Raw genomic sequence first — 24986 nt, 5'->3', positions numbered from 1 at the left:
GACGCAAAACACGTAATATGCGTTCATTCCAATCAAGAATCCAGATTTAACCAAAAAATGTGCGAGAGCGCACCGCGAGGAAAGATTCGAGTGAGAAAACGGCACAAGGTTGATATGATGCACGACAGTAAAGAGAACTCCGTTTCTTTGTAATTTAACAAAAGAATTTTCTTTAATATGCTCAGTTACAAAGTCAAAAAATATAATTAATTAAATATTAGATTAACAGAATATTAAATGCGGTCACCTTTTCCAAATGATATTTTGGAATCGCGGTAATGGAAAATCTCGGCGATTTTCTCGGCACTTTTCGAAAGATTCGTTTTATAGCGGTTTCACTAAGCGGTTAGCACGGCGATTTTACGAAGCGAGATTATGACTCTAAGAACTCTAAGAACTTTTAAACTCTAAGAACTAAGCAGGAGGCTGGCGAGATCGAAGCATTTATTGCTTTCGGCCTGGGCTTTCTTCTTGGAAAAAATCCAATAAAATTTTGCCACAATCGTAATTATTACGTGGCATTAGGTGTACAAAATTTAACGGGCGCGCATGACAATAGCGTGTCGCTTGGCCGTTGCGCGCGAAATCGCCAATCGTCACCCGACACAGAGGATCATCTCAAAATTTTCAATGTGTAAAAATCTCATAGGCGAATGCAAAAGGAAGCCTTTGTTCTCAAAGAGTATAAAAGGCAAAACCGATTAGCAATAGCTCTCTTAATTCTCCGCAACTCTTAGTTCTCCGCAATTCTTAGTTCTCCGCAACTCTTAATTCTCCGCAACTCTTAATTCTCCGCAACTCTTAGTTCTCCGCAACTCTTAGTTCTCCGCAACTCTTAGTTCTCCGCAATTATTAGTTTTCCGCCGTTCTCAGTTTTCCGCCGTTCTAAGCTAACGCATCGCCATTAGTGCACCGCCAAGGAGACGCTCCGCCGCTAGAAAACCGCCGAATGTGATTCGCAAGGAATATTGTTAGACAAATGCCGCATCACCTTAAAAATTTCACGTCAGCGCTCTCGCTCTGATTCGCTCTCGAACAACTAATATCATATTTATTTTATTATTTTTCCTCTCAAAAAGAAAAACTTTGACCAGGGCACGTTTATTGATGTGGGCCTGAGTAGGTCAATAATTCAGATCATTTCTATGGTTCAGCGACGCACTTTTCATGACAGCGCCACTGTCGGAATATCGCGGAACTAAAATACTGCTCAGTTTCATGGCTTCACGTCAATTTCACTCGTAATATACAAACGAAATTTTCGGATGCACTTTTCTCTTATACTAAAACTCCTATCGCGTTTCTAAAAGCATGGGATTGTTCGTTTAAGTTTTCCGCAATTCGCCAGCTACTTTTCATGAACGTGCAAGATCTGAAACTCTTATATGCAACACATATTGTGATGTGTTGACTACAGAAGCCGATAACAAAACTGTAAGTCTTTAATTTTCTTTCGTTTTTCGTATTCAAATGTAGCTGGCGATTTGCGTTGTTGTCGATACTTTAATTGTGGAGAAGGATTTTTCAGTCCATAAACACAGTTATGAGAAAGGTGTTTTAAAATTTAATGATAAAACAGGACACTCCAGCATCCCCTTAAAGAACCACCTGTATATAATAATTGTATATAATAATTGTGAATCACACAGTGCTTAGTACGAGCATTCAATGTAAGAATTTCTGGAGACGACACGAATTTTTCTACGCGATCCATTTCATACTCGCTTATATCACTAACACATCCACCATTGTCGGATAACATTTCTTCGTCGGACGACTTTTGGTCCATTATATTCTCAAAGTCTACTTCTACTTCATCAAACACTTCGTCTTTAATATTCATAAACTGTTCCTCATACACATTTCTAATATATTCTGCTACGTCGACTCTGTCCCCAATGTTACCGATATTCTCGAACTCTACATCGTCCATTATGTTGTCAAATTTTATTTCCATTGCTTCAAATAACTTGTTTGCATTTTACATCATCCATGTCCTCAACATCTGCATGATGTCAGCCATACTTTTCGCATTACACTTATTGCGATTCTTAATTTTTAAAAACGCCAACTGAGATGCCGTGCGCTTATGACCCATTATATATTCTATTTGCGACTTCTTTGTTCCCTTTTGTCTATCCTCCCTATTGAGTTGCAGCATCGGCGACGTGTCATTGATCTCTTCTTACAAAAAAATATCGTTATCGGTGTCTCTCTCTTAACGCATCGCGACTTGTCGATCTCACGGTTCTTCCTAGATAAATATCATTATCGACGCTTCTGACCTTGAAAGAAAAAACTGTGAGAATGCAATATGATTTTATCATCTACCTCTCATTGATGGCGCTTTGTGTAGCAGCCGATAAATCGATGATGTGCCACCGATCTCCTAGACAAAAGTCCACGTTATAATACTGCGACGCATTTTGGTATGGATGTAGGGTGACGGCGGTGACCCCGCAACGCATTTTTGAGATAGACGCGGGGTCCGCGGCGGCGGTGGTGGCGCTGGCGCCTGCGGCGGGGTGTGGGATGACAGCGGTGGCAGCAATGTCTGCGGTGGGGTGTTGGGTGGCGGCGGTCCCAATAATACGACATCATGGCGGCATGTATCATCATATCAGTAAACACCGATCGCGCCTCCCCTCTCTTCCCTGCACCTACCAATATCCCCCGCGCTTTCTCTCTCCCCTACGAGTATCCCCCAAGTCTCGCGCTCCCTTCAGAGGACTTGGGTTAGAACAGCCACTATTATACTACTTATATTATTACATTAATTACCAGTAAACGATTAAATAATACATTCTTATATAATTATTGCAATTAGTCATTTACTTTTAAATCAACAATTGTAGGAAAAATAATAATTCTATGGTATGCGTTCAACTTAATCGAATTGAAAGACCAATATTTTTACATGTAAATAAAATTTTATTACTTTAAAAAAATCCAAAAAAAAATCATGTTTTTATAATAATGTGTTTATAAATGTATTGTATTTGGTGTCGATCAGTATTTTGTTTTAAATGTTTCTTTTGTAACTATCATCTCAATGTATTTAAGAATTCTGATAATAAACTAAATTCCGAAAGTGAGATGATTAATATAACATACAAATTAAAAAGCCTTTATATGTTGTGCAATTCTAAAATAATTGTTTATTTGTCTATTGAATAAAGTGATTCGGTATTTTTTCTATAGTTGTTGGTTGAAAACTTTTAAAAATGCATGTATAAATTTAATAATTATATAAAAATATATTTACCCTAATATGTTTATTAATAACTTTACGTATTTCAGAAAAAAATGTATGAAAATGAAAAAAAAACAGGATTTTATCGTGGGATCTCCAACATACTGATCTTGCACCTTACGCGTTCGACCACGCAGTTCTTGGAGACTTCGTTTATGAAAACTATATATACTGCGACATAGAAAATCGCAAACAATTAATATTTCGTAAACTCTCGCATTTTAAAATCATTTTTGTTATTAATGGGAGGATTATTAAAATTTATTAAAATTTATCGTTATCTAGAATGTGTGTATCCCTTTTTCCCTTATACAGGAACATGCCGAGCGGTCGAGAAAGCACATTTTCGTTTTTTGGTAGCTTATAAAGCGATTAGTAGAGGGAGCGAGACAGCGAGAGAGAGAGCACCTGTCCTTTTCGCTCTATTACTCGCTCTATTATTTACAAATTACTGTTTACAAGTTACTCGTAGTAATAGAGCGAGAAGGACGGACGCTTTCTCTCACTGTCTCGTTCGTTCTCGCGCAGCGGCGAAATCGGCCGACTCGGTGCCAGTAGGTGTCTGCTTGATGGAGATAGAAGTGGTAGAGTTGGTTTTCTGTGCCGGGAGCCAAATGTGCACCATTGTACGGAACAAGCCCATAATGTGTAAAAGTCAATAGAATTAAGGAACTTCGAGATACATAGGTTTAAAGGAAAAAGAAATTTAAAAACACGAAAAAATCTCAATTTAACACTTTTTTTCAAAAATTCATATTTTTTTGTTTATATACTGATTTGAAAAAATCTTGAAAATTCTGAAAGGTCATATTTAAAATAGTAAAAAAAATTGACAACCTAATATTTTTTCAACAAAATTGCAAGCAGTGAAAGCAAATTTTTTATTTTTCATGTTTCGTACGTTTGGGATATGAAATGTTTGATTTTTATATTAGAAACTTTTGCTATAATCTATATTGTTTGACTATTAACGTATATTATTGGTTCACTAACATATGTAATAAATCATTAATGCATGAAAACATTTAAAAATTATATAATAATATAAATACAGGTAAAAAAATGAAGCACGAGTGTGGAGTAGGCAACGTACGAGACTGCTATGCCAGAGATCTCGAGTTCGATCCCAGAATCAAAAAATTTTTCGTATCCTTGTACGAGCTTCTCTCGGCAGACAATGGCAAACCACCGAGAGTATCTTTGAAGTGCACTTCTATAAACAAAATTGCAGTTCGGAATCGACATTAAACTGTAAATTCCTTATGACTGTGTAATCAGCGTGCGCATCAGAGGTATATGAGAGAAATCACCACGCTCGATTACAGGCAATAAGACTGAGGAAAGAAAAAAATGAAGCAAATTCTTACGAAAATACATATGCAATGTTATTTATTCGAAATTTAAAGAAAATATATTGTCATATTATCTGTGACAATATTGTCACATTGTTTGTGCAATGCATATTGTTTGAGTACAATTTTATATACTGTATGCAATTGCTATGTGCATACACATATATTGCTACACAATAAGGATCGGTGCACTTCGCATCTTGGAATGTGGCATCATGGACATATAAATTATGTCTTTTTATCTTTATCTCGGAGACAAAATCCGCATCGACTTTTTTTAGAAATAATAATAATTAATATTCTCTAATGCTTGCGTGGAGGTACTGTCTAATTCTAGCGCCATTTTTAACTTTTATTTTAACGGTCGATTTTCCACTCGAAAATATACAATTTAACAAAAAAATTACAATTAAAATATTAAACAACATTCAAAGATTGAACAAATATTATTTTTAATGAATATGTAACATTATGAACATAAAACAATGCAAATTTTAAAAAATCACCTTAATAATCATCTTGAAAAAGTTACAAATATCACACACTGGAGTCTCGGGGACTCCAGGTCTTAAGGTGACTTAAGGGGACTCCAGGGGACTTAAGGTTAAAATATTTTAAAATTTTATCTAAAGGTGCATAAAAATAGGAGTGTTGATTCCGATTTGAAACCAATAGTTCGTTTTACATTTTCCATTATAGTTCAACACAGATGAAAGATAGATCAAAATGCTCTAAGGTAAAAATAAAGCGAATTAAATAATCTTTCCAACGACACCTTTGGTTTTACGGTCGGACATGTTTTACACTTTATAAAGAGCAAAAACTGCAAATAAGTCCGACTTACCCTACTCTCTCTTACAATTAGTTTTTAATTATTTTTTTCAATTATGCTCAAAATATTTGAACAAGTTAGCTTTCCGTTTCCAATGAATTTATCGCAAAATTGCTTCATTTTATTTTGTGCGAGAATGCACCGCGCGGAAAGATTCGAGTGAGAGAACGGCACAAGGTGATGTGATGCACGACAGTGAAGAGAACTCCGTTTCGTTTAATTTAACAAAAGAATTTTCTTTAATATAATCAGTTACAGAGTCAAAAAATATAATTAATTAAAAATTAGATTAACAAACTTCAAATGCGGTCACCCTTTCCAAAATTGTATTTGGAATCGCGGTGATGGAAAATCTCGGCGATTTTCTCGGAAAGAGTCGTTTTATCGCGATTTTACTAAGCGGTTAGCACGGCGATTTTACGAAGCGGTATAGCGAGACTATGATTCTAAGAACTCGAAGAACTTTTAGAAATAAGAACTCTGAGAAGTCTAAGAATTCTAAGCGGTGTAGACGGTATAAGCGGGGTAGACTATTTTAGCAATCTGCGCAATCTGCCTTTAGAACCGGCGAGATCGAAGCATTTATTACTTCCGGTCCGGGCTTTCTTCTTGGGAGAAATCCAATTAAATTTTGCCACAATCGTAATTATCACGTGGCATTGGTTGTACAAAATTGATTGGCGCTTTCGATTCTTTTCTAGCGACGTTCAACGTAACAGTCATGCGCGACAGAAAATCCGTACGCGGGATTGGTGACAGCGCGTGACGTATTCGTCGGAGCGCGGCGCTCGCGTGCGCGAATCGAATTGTTCTAGAACTTTCGATGGTCCGTTGCCGGTGCCTGTTTGCGTGTACCGAATTGTTTTGAAAGACTACAGAACAATGAATCTCTGACTTTGATGAGGCTCAAAGTCAGGCTCGAGATGAAATCACGAGCTCGCCTTGTGCGTGCGTTCAATAACAATTACTGTCGGTCGACCGAAGGAATTCTTACCTTTTTTTTGAATTACCGATCTCAAACATCCCGCCCGCCTCGTCATCTCCGTGACGATATATGTATAAGGTTACGCATAGAGATTACAAAAAAAGCAGTAAACGCGAAAATAAAACAAGCGATACAATGCAATGAATTCGTGGAAGAACTTGAGCCGTAAACGAGAGTTATCTGATAAATAACATTGACGAAATGATTCACGAAAGTACACGCGATCAATTCAAGCTCTTCTTTACATTTGATGCACTGGAGTGCGAGATAAACGCGTTAGCCTCGTCTGGCAATAAAACTAATTTGATCAAAGGACGAGTTAATTCAGATGAGGCGGTTTTGACTGTGACCACCCGCACTACGCCGTCGTCTCCAGGATGTAGCTGCGTGATTCGCGCCAGAGGCCACTTATTTGGTGGTGAGAGCTCGGAGCGAATGATGCATAGCGATCCAAGGCGTGGTGGCAAAGCGTCCTTGGTCCATTTCGGTCTGGTAGCCAGAGTGTGTAAGTACTCGCGTGACCATCTCTGCCAGAAGTGGTCTCGCATTCGCTGAATAAGTTGCCACCTGGAAAGAAAATTTTCCCTCTTGTCCGACAAGGACGGCTCAGGAATGGCCAGCAGTGGTGCCCCAATGAGCAGGTGACCCGGTGTCAGAGCCGTGAGGTCGTCGGAGTCGTCCGAAAGTGCATACATGGGCCTTGAGTTCAGGCATGCTTCCACTTGTGCGAGCAGGGTGCTCATTTCCTCGAAGGTGAGCCTGGTTTCGCCGATGGTTCGGCGCAGGTGATACTTAGCCGATTTCACGGCTGCCTCCCAGAGACCACCAAAATGAGGTGCCGAAGGAGGATTGAAATGCCACCGGATCCCCTCCGATGTAGCTACGTGTGCGATCTTTTGTCCTTCTGCCGAGGAGGCTCGAAGCATTTCTCGAAGTTGCCGATCGGCGCCCAAAAAATTGGTGCCGCAATCCGAATAAATGTCTGAGCACAGTCCTCGGCGAGATGTGAATCGACGGAGAGCAGCCAGGAAGGCGTCGGTGGTGTACGCTGAAACAGCCTCGAGATGAACGGCCTTGGAGCTAAAACAAACAAATACGGCGATGAACGCTTTGTGAGCGCTGTGCCCACGCCCTTTGCTCGTCCTGATGAAAATAGGCCCGGCGTAGTCGATGCCCACGTGAAGAAATGGTCGCGCTGGCGTCACTCTTCCTGGAGGAAGGTTTCCCATCTTTGGTTGCGGAGTGGCAGCCCTCCACCGTGTGCATGTCACGCACTGATGCAGCCATCGCTTGACCACCGCTCGGCCTTGTGGAATCCAGAACCGGAGGCGTAGCAATCCCAGGGTCATCTGGACTCCTCCGTGGAGAGTACGGCGATGGTAGGCTTCCACCAGCAGGCGAGTGAGCCATGACCCTGGAGGCACGATGATCGGATGTCGCTCGTCGAACGACAGCGCTGCGTGCTTGAGACGCCCTCCAACTCGCAGAATTCCGTGCTCGTCCATGCACGGGCTGAGGGTTCGCAGATGGCTGGATCTGGCAAGGTCGCGCTTGTCTTCGAGAGCTGCTCTCTCCTCTTGGTAATGCCGTGACTGCGCTATGCGTATCCACCTGATGAGCGCCGCGTCGAGTTCAGCTGGGAGAAGCGCCGACCCGTTGTGCTGACCGTTCACAGAGCCGACCGCGCGACCGCGGTGACGCCAACGCACGCACCAGGAAGTCGCTCTGAGCAGCTGGTGAAGCGACGAGAATCTGAGCAGTTCTTCCGGATCGAGGTTGCTCCTGACGACTGCTGCGAGTGTTGCGGCCCGCCGCTCTGGTACGTCCTTGATGGGCTCGAGGTTGACGCTTGGCCATAGCGACGAATTCCCGCTCAACCAGGCGGGGCCCGTCCACCATAAGGAATGGCTGAGGAGCTCACTTGGTGTCAGACCCCGAGAGGCGCAGTCGGCAGGGTTGTCCTTGCCCGGGACGTGACGCCATTGAGCCTCTGGAAGCTGCTGCTGGATTCGTGTCACCCTGTTGGCCACGTACGTTTTCCAGCGCGAGGCATGACCTCGAATCCAGTGGAGCGTGACCTTGGAGTCGGACCACAGGATCACTGGCGTTGTCGCCAGGTTTAGCACAGAGCGCGTGTGCACGAGCACGCTTGTAAGCAAGGCGGCGGCGCAGAGTTCGAGTCGCGGGAGAGAAACGAGCTTGATCGGCGCGACCTTGCTTTTGGCGGTCAACAACAGAGTCTTCGTTTGGTTGTTTGCGGTGATACGGAGGTACACCACGGCGGCGTAACCTCTTTCGGACGCGTCCGCGAAGCCGTGCAGTTCGAGTTGAGAGCTCGTGTCGCCGGTGCCGAGCCAGCGGCCGACTCTGATCTTCTCAAGCAGTGGAAGTTCTTCCCAGAGCCGCTTCCACTTTCCAGCGATGGTTGACGGCAATGGTGTGTCCCACTCTAGCTGCTGTAGCCAGGCCGATTGAATCAAAATTTTAGCTTGAATGGTTACTGGAGCCAGCCATCCGAGCGGGTCGAAGAGTCGAGCGGTCTCCGACAGCAGACTTCTCTTGGTGAACGTGACGACGGTGCGAGGAGGGACGGAGAAGGCGAATTCGTCTCTAGTTGGATACCAGCGCAATCCCAGCGTGGAGTGGTTCTCTAGGTCCCACGACCGCGAGTCTCTGGTGAGACAGTACTCAGGCGGAATGTCGCGAAGAAGTTCCTGACAGTTGGCGGCCCACTTTCGGAGAGGGAACCCGCCCGCCATGCAGAGGTTGCGTAGCTCGACTTGGAGCGCGATAGCGTCGTCTTTATCGTGCGCTCCGGTTACGATATCGTCGACGTAGCAGTCGTGTCGTAAAGCACTCGCGCCTCGAGGGAAACGCGGTCCGTCGTCATCGGCGAGCTGACGCAGCGTGCGAATGGCGAGAAATGGCGCGCAAGCGAGACCGTAAGTGACAGTTTTTAATGTGAACTCGCGTACAGGCTCATCAACGCGGTGTCGCCACAGGATGCACTGATGTCTATGGTCGTCGGGATGCACAAGAATTTGCCGATACATCTTCTCGATGTCGGCCACTAGCGCGTATCGGTGCCATCGCCACCGCAAAAGCACGTTCGCGAGGGGTGGCAGCAGGTTAGCCCCAACTAATAGATGCGTATTGAGCGACTCACCAGACCTTGTACGCTGCGATCCGTTGAAGACGACTCTGAGCTTAGTCGTGGTGCTGGACTCACGAAGGACACCGTGATGCGGAAGGTAGCACCGATCTTCGCTGGAATTCGGAGGTTCTGGCGCCAATTCCATGTGCCCTTGGTCCTCGTAGTCCTTCAGGAAGGCTCGGTAGAGATCGCCGAATCGTGCGTCTCTCTCGCAGCGTCGCTCCATGGCGACTAAAAGTCGTTGCGCAGGTCTTCGCGTCTCAACTAGCGTCGTCGGCGGAGATGCAAAAGGTAGTCGCACTATGTATCTTCCTTCGGCAGTGCGTTGGTGCTGCAGCGCGAAGATGTCCTCGCATTGCTGCTCCTTTGGCGTGAGAGCGACGGGAGCGGGCACTTCTCGCTCCTGCTCCCAGAAGCGGTGCACAAGGTCGGCCAACTCGTGATCTGCTGTGCACTGAAGCGAGTGGCGTTGTGCTGAGTTGTTTACTCGGTCGCAACCTCCCGATAAGATCCAGCCGAGCAGCGTCTTTTGAGCGATAGGCGCTTGGGGGCCTCCCTTGCGGAGACCATCCTGGAGAATGATTGAGCATACTTCCGCTCCAAAAAGCAACTCAATAGCGTCGTTTGCTGTGTAGTCGGGATCAGCCAGTTGGAGCCCCTTTAGATGTGGCCACTCAGTTCTGATCCTTGCGTGAGAGCCTTGATAAAGCGACAGACGTGGCAGAACAAAGGCTCCGACGGTGAAGTCGGTCCCTGTTGTTAATGAGGTCACCTTGAGTGTCACCTTTCCCCTGCTGGGCCCGGAGCTTTTGCCGCTGATGCCGATGACCTCGATTGAGGATCGAGAGCGTGGCAAGCGTAGGCGTTGGACCAGAGCCTCGGAAATTAGAGAAATTTCCGAACCTTGATCGATGAGCACGCGTGTGGTGTGCTGATTGCCGTGACGATCAGCGATGGAAACTCGCGCCGTTGCGAGCAAAATGGCCTTGTGGTTGTTGTCGCGTCGCACCGCAGACAGTGAGCTGACTTCTTGAGGTTTCGGTGAAGCGTACGCGTCGTGTAACATGGAGTGGTGACGAGACTTGCACGTAGCACACGTCTTCGTCGAATGGCACTTCGCGAAAGCATGAGAGCCGAGACAGTTAAAGCACAGCCTGTGAGTTTCGGCGACGGCCTTGCGGTCGGCCGCGGATTTCTTCTTGAATTCTTCACACGCCATCACGTGGTGCTTACTCTTGCATAGAACGCATTGAGAAGACTCGGTGTGTTTCTTGACGTGATGCGACTTGGCGGATCGCGACGGGTTGTCGGAGACCTTGAGCGATTGTGGTTTGGCGGCTGTGAGAGTAAGTGCTCGTTGGTTTATGAAGTTCATTAGCTCTTTAAGAGTGGGCATGTCGCTCGAGGCGCGTGAGAGTGACTCCCACTCCAGGCGAGTTTTTGGATCGAAGAGCTCGACGGCAAGATGAGTTAGTAGATCGAAGCCATGAGAGTTGATAGGCCTATCAATGTTCTCCTGGCCGTTGACTACCCTGGTCAAGGCGTTGAAGACGCGGTTGAGCTCCTCCGCACTTTCGCTCTTCATCTTAGCCACGGCGGTAAACTTGGAGAAATTGGAGCGAGATAACTCTCTCTTATTTTCATACCGCTCGTTTAGCAGCTCCCATGCGCGTGGATAGTTGTCTTCGGTCATCGCTAATGGTTGAATCAGTTCCTTGGCAGGACCCTCCAGACAAGTTTTCAGGTAATGAAATTTTTCGATTGCGGAGATTGATGAATTGGTTCCGACAATAGATTGGAAGAGGTCTCGGAATGTAGGCCAGTCTTCGAATGCGCCAGAGAAAGAACTAATCTTGAGGCGAGGCAGCGACGGTTTTCCGGAAGACACATTACTTTCTGTTTTGGAAACTGAACTCGGTTCCTTCGCCATGAGTTTCGTCCGGTACTCGTCCAGCAGACTTTGCTGCTGCACGTACGTGATTTCGGCGGAATCGGCAAATTGAGACGTATTGTACTCACTCTGATCGAAGGCTTCCTTGTAATGTGCTCGAATAAGCTCGTGGTGCCTTTCAAATTTCGTCCACAGCTGGTCGAGAAGCGTCGAGCGGATTTCGACAGCGCGGAGGGTGATGTTGGCCGTCCCCATTTTCTTTAAATTGGTCACTGACCTGGCCATGCGACTATGGATATCACTCTGGGCGGTCAGCAAGGCGGTTATTTCGTCACTCATGATTTCACCTGCGAATTCTTCTTTCTCTGATTTTCTTGATAATGCGCGCACTGGACGCGATACACTCGACACTGCGGATGCCGGCTAGCATCCGGCTCGAAGGACCAGAAAATGTGCGAGAATGCACCGCGCGGAAAGATTCGAGTGAGAGAACGGCACAAGGTGATGTGATGCACGACAGTGAAGAGAACTCCGTTTCGTTTAATTTAACAAAAGAATTTTCTTTAATATAATCAGTTACAGAGTCAAAAAATATAATTAATTAAAAATTAGATTAACAAACTTCAAATGCGGTCACCCTTTCCAAAATTGTATTTGGAATCGCGGTGATGGAAAATCTCGGCGATTTTCTCGGAAAGAGTCGTTTTATCGCGATTTTACTAAGCGGTTAGCACGGCGATTTTACGAAGCGGTATAGCGAGACTATGATTCTAAGAACTCGAAGAACTTTTAGAAATAAGAACTCTGAGAAGTCTAAGAATTCTAAGCGGTGTAGACGGTATAAGCGGGGTAGACTATTTTAGCAATCTGCGCAATCTGCCTTTAGAACCGGCGAGATCGAAGCATTTATTACTTCCGGTCCGGGCTTTCTTCTTGGGAGAAATCCAATTAAATTTTGCCACAATCGTAATTATCACGTGGCATTGGTTGTACAAAATTGATTGGCGCTTTCGATTCTTTTCTAGCGACGTTCAACGTAACAGTCATGCGCGACAGAAAATCCGTACGCGGGATTGGTGACAGCGCGTGACGTATTCGTCGGAGCGCGGCGCTCGCGTGCGCGAATCGAATTGTTCTAGAACTTTCGATGGTCCGTTGCCGGTGCCTGTTTGCGTGTACCGAATTGTTTTGAAAGACTACAGAACAATGAATCTCTGACTTTGATGAGGCTCAAAGTCAGGCTCGAGATGAAATCACGAGCTCGCCTTGTGCGTGCGTTCAATAACAATTACTGTCGGTCGACCGAAGGAATTCTTACCTTTTTTTTGAATTACCGATCTCAAACATATTTAAATATATTTGAATTTGTTAAAAATGAGTTTCCAGAGTGGCAACATCTAATTTTATCGTCAGTTCAATTCCGATTCTACTTGGTTTATTAATCTCCTCATAGCATATATTGGGTGATGCTGGAACGGTATACATTCGTACAGCCTTTTTGTGCTTTTTGTTGACACTTGCTGTATTTCACTCATTAACCAACTCCAAATGATGAGCGTTCTGTAAGACGAGGATTCACATGATACTTACACATGAATTTTTATTTATATGGTTGTATGGGACTGAGCATTGCTTGCGCTGGTCCTACGTTAGGACTAATCTGCAAGATAAGGATTCATGTTACTTGATTTTCTATGAATCTTTGATCGACTCCTAATGCTTTCTTGCCGTGTGCTGCAGTACATTCTGTACTTTTGGTATGGCTATAACTAAAATGATAAATTGTGCGAACGCGATTTTATGCCTATCATGTGAAGCGGACTGGCGCGCCTATTGGTTACGCATGGCCCAGAATATGACAGACAACTGTTCATCGACTCGACCGCAATTAGTGCGGAATCCGTTCGCCAAGCTACAGATCTATTTGTGCCCTAACCGGCACCGGGATGGTGAAGATATTGCTCTTTGTCCTGAAGATAAGTGTTATTTTTTTCCAAAATTATCTAATGCTATCTATTTTACTAACATATTAATATATATATATATATATGTGTGTGTGTGTGTGTGTGTGTGTGTGTGTGTGTGTGTGTGTGTGTGTGTATGTAATAGATGTTTCAGCTAATATTTTATCTTCAATATCATATTAAAAAAAAAATCGGTCAAATTACTCTTGTTATTCAGCATCTTCGCTTTCTTTTCTTTTTAACGAATATATACTTATTCTGTTTTAAGTAAAAAAATTTTTATACAAATAAATATCTGTTCTTTATTCCTGCACTACATAGACTACGAGAGGCACCATGCAACATAATAACCACTTACGCAGTACAATGCGCGTTGTCTACTTAAGCTTTGCCGTGTACTAAACGAATGTTAGATTAGGTTTTACTATAAAAATAGAAGGATAACTAAAACATTTTAATAAAAATAAGGTTATATAATTTCATGAATCGCATTAATTCTATGAAGGAATTTAAAAGTTACGTATTATGTCAGTTACATAGTAAAAACAACAATTAAAAAAAGAAAAAAAAAACAATTTTTTGGAAAGAAATTTTGTCGGTTTTTTCCAGCAATTTGAAAAAAGCGGTTTTTTTAAAACTATAATAACGGAAATAATAGAAAGGTGGCGTCAATATTGTGTGACAAACTAATGGAAGGAGAAAATCAAATCATTCTTCGCAAAGCTGATCGAATGAGAACTCTCGATCATAAGAACAGAAATAGAAACCGCCATTTGAACAAGCTCAAGCATCGTAAGTAAGCCGGATTCAACGATATAGTCTCCAAAATGTTAAAAGTGACGGAAAAGGTTGGTATCTGCTTGGCCTTCATGCTTTATGCAATAAAATATGGGAAACAGAAGAGTGACCAAAAGACTGGACGGAATCTATCTACATCTCGCTCCATAAAAAGGCACGTGAGAAATGCGAGAATTAGAGAACTTCACTATCCCATACCAGCAAAGTCCATCCAGAAAAGACTTAAACAATACTTGCTGTCCCAAATACGAAGCAGACGTGTTTCCTGCCAGGACGGAGAACGAGAGAACAGCTTATCAACGTGAAGCAAATAATCGAAAAATGCTACAACTATAACGTATATTAGCAGCATACTCTGCTTTCTGAACTGCATCAAAGCCTTTGATAATGTAAAATAAGACAATTGTGGCAGATACTAAGAAAAATGGAAACACAACATCACCTCATCTTTCTCATACAAAGGCTGTATACAGCCAACCGAGCCTATGTGAGAGTCAACAATTAACTTTCAAGGTAATTTCAGGTGGGTAAAGGTGTTATGCAGAGATGCATACTGTCGCCGATCTTGTTCAATATCTGTGGCGAATGGAATATCAGGAAGACGACAAGCGATTGGAACGGAAGAGTATCCGTGAGCGGCAGGAAGATCTTCAACCTCAGATACTACAATGATGCTGATGATACTACAATTTTGGTAGGCTCGGAAAAAGAGACGGCAGCACTCCTCGCTTGCATTGAAGTATCCAGTGGGCTTACTACTCAACAAAAATAAATGCTTCTTGCTAATGATCTACAGAGCAAATTTATTATCCCAAAATTTTAATAGCATTCAAGAAGACTGGCATTAAAAAAAATGGTGCTGGACAGACTTAATAGAACATGGGAAAACTACCAAATCTCCAAAACAACAAGGACAAGATTAAAAGCGCTAATGTTCTTCATAGCGACATATGGATGATCAAAGCGACATATCGTAAAAAGATAGAAAAAATGACATGCTACAGAAGAATGCGGCGCATACTATGGACAGTTCTTAAATTCAACTCCATCCTTAGGAAGCTAGGAATTGACGCAAGAAATCGACACCTAACGATCATCTAAAATCGCGTAATGAAGTTCTTTGGACTCATAATCCGAAAGGATGGCATGGAAGAGCTGATGATTCAAGGCTGGGTGGATGGAGAAGAAGAGAAGAAGAGAGCGCTTTCCCAATAGGGACATCGACCAGATGGTCGGATTCACACAACTCCCGGAGCTGATGAGGCGGGCGGAAAATAGAGAGGCTTGGCGTGATTTGATAGCCATCTAATTGTGAAGTAGTTACGATTTTCGGAATCAAAATGGAAGAAGAATATAATTTTCAACATCTATAATAATGCTATTCAAATTGTATAGCAATCGTAACCGTTTTAACATATACGTAACTCCCTGATGTTCTTTTGTCATGACACTCGCATTAGATTTGTCGTTTCTCTTCCTATGTGTACTCTTTCATTATTTTGTCTTTTTTATTCTCGTTATCGTCGTCTTATTCTTCTTTGTCGTAGTCTTATAGTACGTCTTATGTTTGTCGCTCACCTAATTACATGGATTTATCAGCATGTACTGAGGATGGCTAAAAAGTTAGCCAAAACATGTCATGTTATATATAACAAATCAATAATTAAATATGTAAAATATAATTTAATAATTTAAAATTTATCGCGCACGTAGTACAGTATTAATTTCCAACAGCCAAATTTATTATAATTATATTTTTTATATCGGGGAATTAAGATTATCATTTGTTCCAATTTAATTTTGCAAGAGTTCTTGTAAAATATTTCTGGTGGAAAGAAATCGCTGAAAATCGCTGAAATCTAATCATTTAAATCATTTTAGTATAATTCATGAAAAGAGTTAATTGATATAGATTTTGGCGATTTTTAGCGATTTCAGTAATTTATTTCTACCGAATAGCAGCCTATTCCCACTTATATCAACAAAGAATTATAAAGAAGCAACCTTATACAGCATAGAAAGATTGCAAAATGATTGTAGATATATCTCATTGCAATGTTGTAATACTGCAAATAGATTGCGCAATGTATTTTCAACATTGTTACAATGTCGTAGCAGCATAAAAATGTCCGCCTTTAGCAAGATTGCGCTGTAATTTCGTAGCAATGTTGCAGTATTTGCAACTATTTTATTAAAAATAGTTCTTTTATTATTATTGAATGTAATTTGAAATACAATTTGTAATATAAATAAAAAAATTAATCAATATATATTTTAAATTATATATTATATATATATATAATTAAATATATATATATATATAAAAATATATCAAAGCCATATATATATATATATATATATATATATATATATATATATATATTGGGTATGGAAATAAGTTTCCGCCCTTTTTAAATGAAAAAGATGTGTTTATTTAAACAAATTTATATAAGTGAGTTTATTCAAAGAATGCTCCTTCGGAAGCGACAACTTTCTCCCACCTTTCCGGTAATAAACGGATTCCTCGAATGAAAAAAATCTGATTCTTTTGAAGCGATCCATTCATCAAGCCATTTTTTGATACCTTCATAAGAATTGATCGTTCTCCAGAAAGGGCCAACTCGGGGCATGGATCGGAACAAATGGAAATCTGAAGGAGCAATGTCCGGTGAATACGGCGGGTGGGGCAGAATTTCCCACTTTACTCCTTCCAAGTATTTCTTGACCGGTTTTGCAACATGTGACCTAGCGTTGTCATATAACAGAATCAGCTTGTTGTGCCTATTGTCCCATTCCGGTCGTTTTTCTTTCAAAGCTTGGTTTAAACGTATCAGTTGTAGCCGATAACGATCGCCAGTGATGGTTTCGGACGGTTTGAGCAGCTCATAATATATAATACCTCTTTGACCCACCCTTTCCCACCAGATGCACAACATAATCTTCGAAGCATGGATATTTCGTTTTGGCGTTGATGGACCTGGTTCACCTATCCATCACCCATGCCTTCAAGCGTTTAGGGTTATCGTAGTAGATCCATTTTTCATCGCCAGTTACGATACGATGTAGAAAACTCTTCCTTTGTTGTCATTGACGAAGCATCTCGCAGATGACCAAACATCTTTCCATGTTTCTCTCTTTCAATTTGTATGGCACCCAATTTCCTTCTTTTTGCACCATTTCCATTGCGTATAGACATTTTCCAACAGTGGATCTATCAACATTTAACTCTTTTGCCAACCTATCGAGCGATAAACACGAATCTTCTTCGAGTAATGCTTGCAATTCTGCATCTTCAAATTTTTTCGGTGCACCTTCGCGTTCTTTGTCACGCACGTCAAAATCACCACTGTTGAATCGCCGAAACCATTCTTTACAACTAGTTTTCGATGGAGCATGCTCACCGTAAATATCTACGAGCAAACGATGCGTTTCCGCAGCACTTTTCTTTAAAATAAAATAATGGAGTAAAATTTCCCGCAAATGTTGCTTTTTTGGAATAAATTCCGACATCTTCAACGCAAAAAAAGTTACTCTTTGTTACGCTTCGAACGAATGCCATCTATTGGGCTCAAAAGTTTGGACACACACTTTTCAAAAACATGTCTTGCCGTTCTATCAAACACACGAGCAATGCTACTAACGACATCTTTCTGCAATGGGCGGAAACTTATTCCCATACCCATTATATATATATATATATATATATATATATATATATATATATATGTGTATATATATATATATATATATATATATATATATATATGAATTATTATGGAGACATAGATAAATTGAAATGATTATGTTTTTCAATATGATTTCAACCCAGCAAAATCATCCTACAGCTATAATCAATAACTATAATATTGTTACGCTCTTGCCATGTTGATACCGGACCGCCGCTCGCGAAGTACCGAAAATCACGTTGCAGAACAACGAGCCGCTCTGTTATTTAATAAGATCGGCGGATTTGGATGTGAGCTGTCGGTGCATACGAATGTTCTTTTGCAATCTCCATTCTATATCTTCGCGGTGTTCTCTGCGTTCTCGACTCTGCATCAATAAACGTTTTTTGTTCTTGTTCTTAATTGTCATGTTATTATTCGGCGATTCGGGAGTGCGTGTGCGCATCTGCAAGAGCGACCTCGTAAATCGGTCGCGCGGGCGCAACAATTGGGGCGCAACATCCAAACTCGTCCGCTTGGACATTCAATGCGTGCTGTGCGGAAATCAATTGCTTTGGAAAAGGAGAATCATACAAAGCAATCTCTTGCTGTGTCAATCATGAGGATGTCACAGGAAGTATCACTTACGATACGATCGCTCTTCAGGACATTTTGTGGGAAGTACAACAGCTGCGACAGAAGCAACGGCACGCGCGAGTTAAATAAACGCTGCAAAATCTTCACGACAACGCGACGCTGAGATGCGATAGATGCGTGAGGAACATCAGCGCACGCTGACCAACTGCATGGAGTCTCTGCGACAACGCGACGCTGAGATCCAGCAGCTACAGGAGGAACTCGTAGCGGAAACGCTCAAATATGTCCTTCCGATAATGGAAATCTTACAGCAAACTCGCGCGATCGCGATGTTTATCGATACGATTTTTATCGAGCGGCGGAAACGGCACGAACGAGCAAGAATGCGTTGAATCGTGTGTCTCACTTCACAATATTACGGGATTTTCTGCGGGCGACGTAAATGACATGAATACGTGTGAGCGCGTGGAATCCCGTATTTCGCTTTGTGAGGAATCATACATTAAGTTAAAGCCGAACACGTTTGACGGAAGTGCTCCTCTGAGGGAATTCTTTGCCTAATTTGATTTGATCGCTCGTGCGAATCGTTGGGGTGGAGACGAAGGCTGCCGTTTTAGCGTCATGCTTGAGAGGAAAAGCGCGCGCAGTGTTAGAAAGTGTACAAAACCTAGAGAATTTAGATTTTTCAGAGTTAAAATCGAGATTAGAGTTACGTTTTGGCGAAACGCAATCGCTACAGAATTATTACTCCCAATTTACAAATCGTAAGCAGAAATTTGGAGAGAGTATTGCTTCTTTTGGCTCAGACATCGAAAGATTATCTCAATTAGCATCCTGAATGTTCTGACTCAATACGCGACAAAGTGTGCGCGCAGTTCTCCGCTTCATCCGACGGATTCGTAAAGAGAGCACTTCAGTTAGAGGAGGCAACATCTTTGAGAATTGCGATCGAGAGGGCAAAAGCAATCAAATTAATACAAGAAAATAGTTTTCAATATAAAAAAGAGAATTATTTTAATTTTGGGAAAAAGAAAGAAAAGAATTTTAGCAACTCCGATAAAGGTGAAGAAAATCAACTTAATAAAGAAAAGGAAGGAAAATTTAATAAAAATAAATTTACAAAATTTAAAAAAGGAAAGAATTGTAAGAGAGGAAATGGAAGTAAAAAGGAGTGAGCTGAGAGTAAAGAGGGGTATTTCCAATCGGAATGTCTGGGCGGTTCGATAAATAAGAAATAGTGACTCAGATGGAGAAAAATATTCGAAAAATATTTATTGTCTTAATAAACAATGTTTTTGTAATATTGATAATCAATGTAACCTTGTCACTAACCAATGTTCTTTCAGGATAAATAGAATTAAATATAATTCAATGAATTTTGAAGGGAAGTTACAGAAATGCTGAATATCTGTTTGGACTTACTTTGACGGTACTGCAACTTTCGTGGGCTCGTCATTCGACGTGAGGAAGAGTAGTGTACTACTAGCGTGCTGCAACATCAATAGCGGCGAAGAGCCCAGCTGAGGAAGCGGTGTCTGGAGGAGTCCATCGAATGGAGTGATATCGGCGAGGAGTTCACTTAGTGATAGATCTTTTTTTTTTAAAAAGACTGCCTTGCTCGCGGTTTTTGAGCCATGATTTTTCCATGGGACGGAGGGCAGATGCTGAGGCGGGGATTGGGGACAGAGATACTATGATACATTTTTTGTCCTTTCCCCCCTTTCCGAAAAGAAAAGAATCCAGAGCACAAGGCCTCAAGAGAAGAGGTAAGAGGATCCTGGCGTTCCCTTCATGAAAAGGGGATGCCCGAGCGAATTTTGTCCTACGGGGGAGTAGCTACTCTTCGGAGAGAAACTGAAGAGGGGTCCTGTCCGGAGGGCAAGAAGGCTTCGAGAATAAAGCTCGAGGAAAAAGTCGGACCTCAAGGAGACCAAAGCTCAAAAAAACTGTTGCAGCAGCACAGTAGGGAGCAGGAAATTGGTCAGGAGGGATCTCCGAATTCCTTTGAGAGGCCAACGTTTTTAGAAGAACCAATTGTCGGGACGACAATTTAAGAGAAGGGGGGGCAGTGTTACGCCCTTGCCATGCCGTGGATCGCCGCTCGCGAAGTACCGAAAGACGCGTTGCTCGGCAACGAGCTGCTCTGTTATTTAACAAGATCGGCGGTGTGAGCTGTCGGCGCGTACGGAAGTTCTCTCGCGATGTTCTCTGTGTTCTCTGCTCTGCATCAATAAGGCTAATTCTACAATGTACTCTTTGTTTTCTGTTTCTTGCTGTTTGTCTCTTATCTTTTTGGTCAATAAGACAAGAGACAAACAGTAAGAAACAGAAAAAGCACATTGTAGAATTAGCCTAAACGTTCTTGTTCTTATTCTTAATTGTTATGTTATTATTTCGGCGATTCGAGTGTGCGCGTCTGCGAAAGCGACTTTGTAAATCGGTCGCGCAGACGCAACAATATATTTAGTATACCATAATATTAACTGTTTTATTCGAATAGATATTTTTAAGGACTTTTAAAGTATGTACACATGAGATAAGTGTTTTACATAAAGATAAAAAAGTAAAAGAAAAAAGGAGACATAAAATGGACAAGATATGAAAAAGAGTCATAAGGCGTTTGTATCCCAATATGTACATCCACAAATATAATTTCCAATTTATTATTCAAAACTGATAATTTCATGCCTCTACATTCCTTTTAATGCCTTCTTATTCTTTGTTATGCCTTTTTTAACACACATGCATCTTCATGTATTAAGGTGTTTCCATATGCACATACTTTAAAAATCTTCAAAACCAAAAATGTAATCGTGTTAATTTTATATATCTAAGGCTGGTATTCATAATCAGTTCTTATTACAAAACTGTCTTAAGTAATGTCTTAAGATATAAATGCAGCCCTCTGATTGGTTCGTGACTGAATATACGATGGTCTTGAATATAATAACTATGAATACCTGCCTATGTCATTATATTGGGTCATCTAAAAAGTATCCGCGGTTTTTTGTCACTAGATGTGTGTTGATAGTCATATATAACGATCTACACATAGGATTTATTGTGTTCTTATACTAACACCTATTAATTTATATATACATATATACGTCCTTGAAATAAGCCATACATATTAAATTATTCATAGTTTTCTGGAAAACAATATAGACGACTATTAAACATAGCTACATTGATAAACAATATTTACAGTTTTAATCCGATGCATAATTCCGACTTAATATCGACAGCACAAAATACTAAAAGACAATGAAAAGATATCTTTTTATAAAACAATATTGAAGAATAAAGGCTATAGAAGCAAGTTATTAAGTGCTAATAATAAAATTTTAATATTTAAACAATTCATTTAAAAATACAAAGTTATAAAATTTGAGTTGAAACAAATATTTCAACCTTTATTACAGTGTAAAAATAGCGGTAATTAAAAATAAAAGAGTTCGCAGTGATATAATACGGTTGATATAAATATAAATGATTTTTTAGAGGTCACTAAATTAAAAGTTCGTAAAGAATTAATCGCAATTTTACTTCTGTCTTCCAATCTAATCGCAATTCCTTCAACATTTATCAGCCGATGATAATAATGATAATAATAGTAACAACGTTTGATACATGTCCCTTTGCAAACGCATGACTAATTTTTCAATAGAAATCAATTGTCGTATTTATTATGCTGGATCGACATTAATCTTTTCATATGAATGATTTGATTGCAATTGGTTTACAATTATCATGGTATACAGGGTGCGTCACCAAAATCCGGACAAATCGAACACTTCCTTGTCGTGGCAGCCTCAGAGAGCTTCTTTAATGTGTACGATTTGTATCGAAGGTCCTCCTCGGCAATTCGACGCATTGTTGGCTCGCTTACACCAACAATCGATGCTAATTTTCGCAACGATTGTCTTGGATCATCCGAAATCAGCATTTGAGCTCTTTCGACTGCAGGGATCTTCGTGGTGTGTTCTTTCGAGTGACTCTTCCTCGCTGGCATACTGCAACCTTCATTGGACTGTTCTAAAGCCGTATATTTTGCCATAACGTCATAAACAGTGGATCTCGGGTATCCAAAGAACCGAATTATTTCCGTTGCTGAGCGCCCGGCGCGAAGGTCTTCGATGATCGCGCCTCTTCGATTATACTCCGCACTTGGTTTCAACATCGCGGCCATTTTGAGAATATGACTGTTTACTAGAAGCATCATGCTTTCTAGGACGCCAATAACAATCTCTGGCGGAGGCACAGTATAGCGGAAAATTTGAATTAAAATTTGTTCGGATTTTGGTGACGCACCCTGTATATTATCGCAATGTAATTAATTTCTCTAACAGTCACAAGACAAATCTCATCATTTCAAAGGTAAAGCAAAAAATCTGAGCTTTTAGAAGAAAACTAAATATTTTATAATTATTTAATAATAATAATAAAAAGACAAATGACGTGAAAACAAAATTGGCTCAAATATATTTTTACACTTGACATTTATATTGATATCAATTATAAATTTTATTGTTGTTATTTATGAGTTCTATCTTGTGATGGTACGATTTAGGAAATGTGATGGATTTTGTAATAATCTCGATTTAATCTTTAAATAATGATTGCAAATAAGTATATACAGTGAATGTAAAATATTCTACAAGATTTTCTTTTATCAAATCTTCTTTTATAAAAATACAAGAATTTATAATAAAATTGAATGAATTATTATCACCTACATAAGTTGATTAAAATTAATATTGGTAACTCCCGTATATACGCCGCATCGATGAAAAACTTAATTTATTAAGTATTATTTATTATGTTTATACTAAACGAACTGTATCAGTAACAACTTCGTACTGTCTATTATTATGAAAAAAATATTAGAAATCCGAAATATTTATTTTTCATACTAAAAAAGAAACTTTTTGAAACTTGCATTTTTGCATATATCCCATACAGATGAGATATATGGGAACTCATAGGGGACGGAGGGATATATTAGGTGTTGGAATTAATTCGTAGCGTTTTACAAGTGATGGGAAGTACTTTCATTAATGTATTTTTTAATGCTCATGTGAAATAAATAACATTCTTTCATTAAAAAACGCTACGAATTAATTCCAACACCTAATATATATAATACGACTCAAGAAAAATTTACGAATAATGCATATAAATAAGACGTATAATGACACAATAACTTATAAAATCTGTTTATAAAGTTTTATTAAGGAATAAGAATGGAAAATATATATATAAAGTAATAAATAATAATTACAATTTTCCTACATATATATGTTATAAGGGTACATATTTCATATAATGCGTTTATTGTATTTAGTGCACTGAATTCAATCTGCGCACTTTGTATGCTTTGGGCATAAATCCTGCTCGCTAAAAATGCCGTATATCCCAAACAAGTGAGGTATACAAGACAACTAAACAAAGAACGAAAGCAAAGTACTTGTATTTTGTTATATAACATGTTTTACTATTCCATTATACGTATGTATCACGAAATAACCACTAAGTTTTTTGCACGCTCTACAGTCAGTGTTGCCAGTTTTTTTACTGCCAGGTGGCAGTAAAAAAAGTGTAGTACCAACCTAAAGAAATAGTAATACTTATGTCATACATCATGACAAAATAGTAATACAAATAGTCGTACGCATTTAGCTTTTTTTTTACCGGCTCAGGCAGTAAGCTGGGTTCAATTTACTTCTTGAACCGGTAAAAAAAGAAAGCTAAATGTTTACGATTATTTGTCCTACTATTTTATTATATAAAATACATAAAATGGTGTCAAAATGACATGTTCAACAATATTTTGATCTTATAATGATTATGACATCAGGTTGCTACCTGGAACTTTTTACATTATGTTTTTTACTTATGAAAAATAAATCTATTTACATATTAATTTATTTTTTACATCTTTATATGAACAATTTCTGTCTTGCTATTCTCTTCTTCTAATTCATCTTTATTTTGTTCTTTATTTGGTATAAAATATTTATTGTCATTTTTTCTAACATTTTATCTGTTGGCTGAAATGTAATACAGTTAGAATTTTCTCCTTGCGATTATTTTATACATTCTGTTGCTAATAATGATCCGTTGACTGTTTTAACTTTTAACTCATTCCTATATTTTGTTTTCATTAAATTTACCTGTAAAGTAAATTGAAATAAAAGTTAAGTGATTATATAATTATGATAAAAATATATTGAAATTATATTTAAAAATATCTATTTTTCAATTGAAATACATTATTACTCGACTAAAAATTCATTCGCAATCTGCATTTGAATGTGGTAGGCATAAGACATCGAGAGCAACTATAGCCAATTTATGAAATTTAAACTTTTCTGCAGCATCTTTATTATTCAAAATTTCATTCCAAAACCTGTCCACACGTACTTTTTCAATATCTTTGGGCAAAAAAGCAGCAGAAAATGGAAGACCGCGTCATTGATCATCTATTTTTTGCAT

The 24986-nt window shown here is 40.2% G+C and overlaps 1 protein-coding gene and 1 pseudogene across 1 annotated transcript; one reads left to right on the top strand and one right to left on the bottom strand.

The window, feature by feature from the left end:
• Positions 1-5647: 5647 nt before the first annotated feature.
• Positions 5648-14183, bottom strand: LOC147909087 (uncharacterized). Its single transcript, XM_087407683.1, has one exon. The coding sequence runs from the start codon at positions 11804-11806 to the stop codon at positions 6647-6649; it is 5160 nt and encodes a 1719-aa protein (XP_087263809.1). The 5' UTR covers positions 11807-14183; the 3' UTR covers positions 5648-6646.
• A 3798-nt stretch (positions 14184-17981) lies between these two features.
• Positions 17982-21297, top strand: LOC147909086 (uncharacterized; annotated as a pseudogene).
• The last annotated feature ends 3689 nt before the right edge of the window (positions 21298-24986 follow it).

Source organism: Acromyrmex echinatior, chromosome 7 (assembly GCF_024713525.1).
Source record: "Acromyrmex echinatior isolate Ae372 chromosome 7, ASM2471352v2, whole genome shotgun sequence".
Lineage (NCBI taxonomy): Eukaryota > Metazoa > Arthropoda > Insecta > Hymenoptera > Formicidae > Acromyrmex > Acromyrmex echinatior.
The sequence above is the reverse complement of the archived record's forward strand: the minus strand, read 5'-3'. Positions and strand labels throughout refer to the sequence as shown.